This window comes from Austrofundulus limnaeus, unplaced genomic scaffold (assembly GCF_001266775.1).
Source record: "Austrofundulus limnaeus strain Quisiro unplaced genomic scaffold, Austrofundulus_limnaeus-1.0 Scaffold379, whole genome shotgun sequence".
Classification (NCBI taxonomy): domain Eukaryota; kingdom Metazoa; phylum Chordata; class Actinopteri; order Cyprinodontiformes; family Rivulidae; genus Austrofundulus; species Austrofundulus limnaeus.
Genome location: NW_013952781.1, coordinates 192,691 through 197,172, shown reverse-complemented (window position 1 = coordinate 197,172; position 4,482 = coordinate 192,691). Strand labels below are relative to the sequence as shown.

The 4,482-nt window shown below is 42.8% G+C and overlaps 1 protein-coding gene across 2 annotated transcripts in view; it reads left to right on the top strand.

The window, feature by feature from the left end:
* LOC106528434 (SH3 domain-binding protein 4) overlaps nt 1-4,482 on the top strand; it is a 91,817-nt gene that overhangs the window by 48,013 nt on the left and 39,322 nt on the right. For both annotated transcript variants that reach the window (XM_014023602.1, XM_014023603.1), the window contains exon 3: nt 706-3,056. In XM_014023602.1, coding sequence (XP_013879056.1) covers nt 706-3,056 — 2,351 coding nt within the window. The remainder of the gene's footprint in view (nt 1-705; nt 3,057-4,482) is intronic.

The following is a 4,482-nucleotide window of genomic DNA, read 5'->3' as shown; positions in this document are numbered from 1 at the left end:
TTGAGTTGAACATGTGGAAGTGAGAGTGCTTTTTCTAACAGAGACTCAAGACATGTCGGCAGGAGTTTGTGACTGTATGAAACAGTTGAGAAAAAATACCACAATTTAATGGCAGCGCAATATTGAAACAAAACTTTTACACTACAGCACAGAAATATATAACATTAATTAAAAAATTAACTTCCACCTCTGCTTTTTAAATTTTAGCATTATTTATTGCCATAATATATTATTTTATTGGTATTTTGATTTCAGAGATACACATAATGGTAGGAGAACACAAGTAGTTGTGCTACTGTTTAGTGTTTAAAATCAATATCCGTGTTCCTGACAAATTTTTAATTTGGGCTAATCGGCAAGCAACTGAAAGACTTATAAGTAAATTTAGCTTGAGGATTTTAGCCTCTGTTGTGAGCCTGTATTAGGTTGTTTATTTCAGCGATGGATGTGCTAACCTTTTTTAGTGTGTTTCAAAAAAGCATTACATTAACCAGAAACATGGGTATCACTCCTCTGGCAAACAACCCCAGTAGTAAAAAAAAAAAAAAGGCAACAGGAAAAAGAACATCTGTTTTTCATCTTCTGTGTAGCAATTAGTGGTTCACTCATGGTTGACATTAATTTAATGCATTTGTACACGTGAAAAAAATGATTAGAAATTTTTTTATCATCTGCCTATACCTGACATGGTTCTGTCTTTTTCAGTGCCTTCTCCCAGTGCCTTACGACTGGATGCCACTGCCTCCTTTGTTGCTGCCAGGGAAGTTGTTGCCATCAAGGACTATTGCCCATCTAGTTTCACCACTCTGAAGTTCTCTAAAGGAGACCGCCTTTATGTTCTTGATTCGTCGGGTGGAGAGTGGTGGTATGCCCACAACAACACAGAGATGGGTTATATCCCAGCAGCGTATGTGCAGCCTATAAACTATAGAGACTCATCTTTCAGTGACAGTGGGATGATTGACACTGTGGGAGACAATAATGAGGAGGCAGCCAAAGAAATGGATCTTTTGGGAGAATGGACAGGAGTGATTTTGAAACCAACCTCCTACCAAAATGGAAATCCTTTTGCAACAACCCATACCTCTACAAACCCTTTTCTACATGGACGTCAGAGTTCACTTGATCAGAACAGCAATGATAAATCTGTTGATCTTCTTCTGTTTGATACACTCTCTACACCCAGTTCTACCAGAAACACTGCAGACAATGATTTTAGTGGTGGTATTTTTAACTTGAACCCTCTTAGTCCCACTGTGAGTTCAGGACAAACATTACAAAGGGACAACCCGTTTTTTAGAAGCAAACGTTCGTACAGTTTGTCTGAACTGTCCATTCTTCAGGCTCAGACAAATACCCCTCAGTCCACCACTGGTTTTTTTGGAGGACTTAAAGCACCAGCACCAGAACAGTTTCAGAGCAGGGAGGATTTCCGCACTGCATGGCTAACCCACCGCAAGTTGGCCAGATCTTGCCATGACCTGGATTTGTTGGGTCAGAACCCAGGCTGGGGTCAAACGCAACCTGTGGAGACAAATATTGTTTGCCGTTTGGACAGCTCAGGAGGTGCTGTTCAACTACCTGACACCAACATTAGCATCCACATACCCGAGGGCCACGTGGCACCAGGTGACACACAACAGATCTCAATGAAAGCTCTGCTTGACCCACCACTAGAGCTTAACAATGATCGCTGTACCACTGTCAGTCCCGTGGTAGAGATCAAACTCAGCAACATGGAAACCAAAACCACCATTACCCTGGAGATGAAAGTATCTGTTGTGGTAAAAATGGAGAGTAGGCAGACGACCAAAGTCTTATGTGTCAGGAGTGACTGTAAAGAGGGACCTTATACTCCCATTCCCCATGCATACATGTATGAGGACACAGTTCAAGTGTGCCTAGACAACCTTGAACCATGTATGTATGTGTGTGTGGTGGCCCAGGCCCAGTCCATCCCTCCAGACTCCACAGTTTGGGAGCATGTAGTTAAAAAGATCACCTTAGGAGTATATGGTCCAAAACACATTCATCCATCTTTCAAAACAGTTGTGGCTATGTTTGGCCATGATTGTGCCCCAAAGACACTTTTGGTGAGTGAGGTTGGAAAACAGGCACAGTCTGCACCACCAGTTGTGCTTCAGCTTTGGGGTAAACACCAGTTTGTATTGTCCAAACCACAAGACCTAGATGTTGGAGTTTACTCCAACATGGCTAACTATGAGGTAAAGGCTAGTGAGCAGGCCAGAGTGGTTCGGGGCTTCCAGGTTAAACTAGGGAAAGTTAGCCGTCTGGTTTATATAATTTCCTCACATAATGCCGACGAAGTTTCTGATTTCACCTTAAGAATCCAAGTTAAAGATGACCATGATTGTATATTGGCTCAGTTTTGTGTACAAACACCAACACCACCACCCAAGACAGGCCCAAAGACATCGGTGCAACGACGATTTCTGAAGAAGAAGGAAGTGGGGAAAATTGTTTTGTCCCCTCTTGCCGTTGCCACCAAGTACCCAGTTTTCCAGGACAGGAAAATAAGCAACCTGAAGTTTGGGAAATTAATCAAAACTGTAATCCGGCAAACAAAAAATCAGTACTTGCTCGAGTACAAAAAAGGAGACTTTGTAGCTCTTTTGAGTGAGGAGAAAATTAAGCTAAAAGGTCAACTGTGGACAAAGGAATGGTACATTGGATATTATCAGGGCAAAATAGGGCTTGTTCATGCTAAGAATGTTCTAGTGGTCGGTAAAGTAAAACCCATTTATTTTAGTGGGCCTGATCTTACAACGTCATTGTTTTTAGAGCAAATACTGAAGCCCTGCAAGTTCCTTACCTACATTTATGCCTCTGTAAGAACTATACTGATGGAGAACATCGGCAACTGGCGAGCATTTGCAGATGCCCTCGGATATGTCAACCTACCCTTGACGCATTTCTGCCGCACTGAGCTGGACAGCGAGCCAGAGAGGGTGGCATCTGTGCTGGAGAGCCTGAAAGAGGACTGCAACAATGCCGAGAGCAAAGACAGGAAGTCTTTCCAGAAAGAACTTCTGACGGTAAGTTACAGCCTTGGATCCTCCTCTGCTGCAGTAATGTTTTCTAAAAYGAACTGACTAAAGAGTATATGTAATTGCATTTTTAAAGGCCTGAGAATCATGTAGCTTTGTTTTGGCATTCATAGGTTAAATGAAACAGCCATATATTTTTATTCTTCTGGTTGAAAAGGTGTGTCATAGAATTATTTTTTCCTTTCTTACAATTTGTAATCCCCTCACAGCTGCTTCAGGCTTCAGGCTTCAGGCTTTAGGCTGTGATCCAGTCTGTTAATTCTGCTGGGAGTGCAGTCAATAAATGCTGTGTAGGCATTGATTTCTAATAGGGACCTGAGGAGCTGTGGAAAACAGCATAGCAGTTTACTCTTCTACCAATGTATGCTGAGTTTCACATTATGCAGTGTACACAGTATGCTGATCTGATAATTCCAGTTAACCCTAATGAATATATAAATCAAACCAGGAGGAAAAAAACCCAAGCAGTGAAAAATGTTCAAAAAATAACCCATTACCCTTGAAATTTGAACTAAAGATCTTTTAAAAGTGGTATGCAGACAAATGTAGTATACTGATATGAATCTAAACTTGAGCTCTGATAAATACCTGAACACAGACAAAGGTTTACAGTGTTCATTTAAGTTGCTGGTGTGGAGCTGGAACCAAACAGGAACTTGGACCAGGTAATCTGGACACAGAAAGCAGATTAGTSGCTGGATGGAGTTGGGCAAAAACACAAAGTGAAAATGAAATACTAGCCACCAACCTGGTGCTAACAGGAAGCCTCCGTGAGGAAACACTGTCTGTGTTTGTTTGGTTCCGGGGTAACTCAGTGACGTCACCGACGAACTTCGGAGACGTAACTGGTCTGACAGGCAGATTCGGGATTGTGGTACAGGCGAGGATCATACACAGAGTAATCAGAGGTTTTACCAGGTTGAGAGGGATAGACTTAGCTCTTGTATCCAGGAGGCAGGTGGGAGTTGTAAATCAGGAAGTCAGAGATGTTGTGGTGCTGAGCAGGGGTGAGACAAGAAACAGGAGTCCGAAAAACAAAGCCAGGATCATTACCAGGGGAGCAGATGGCTGGAGGTATCCGACAAGAGCAGAGGCTGAGAACGAGGAACCAAGGGACGTAAAGGAGGTGGAGGAGCCAAGGCAAGAACAGAACGCTGGTAGATCATAGACTGGGCTGATGATAAACTGGCACTGGGGTGTGGGAGARGGCAGGCTTAAAAGCAGGATACAGTTGAGTTGCATGAGTTTGGTAAAGTGGAGGTGGGGTAGTGGAGGATCTGTGATGGGAGGGGGGACAAGGACTGAAACCAGCTGAAAACTAAATATGCTAAAAACACATGGCAGGACCAGTGGTGGAGAAAGTACTCAAACACTGTACTTAAGTAAAAGTACAGATAAACAGACAAGAATGTAC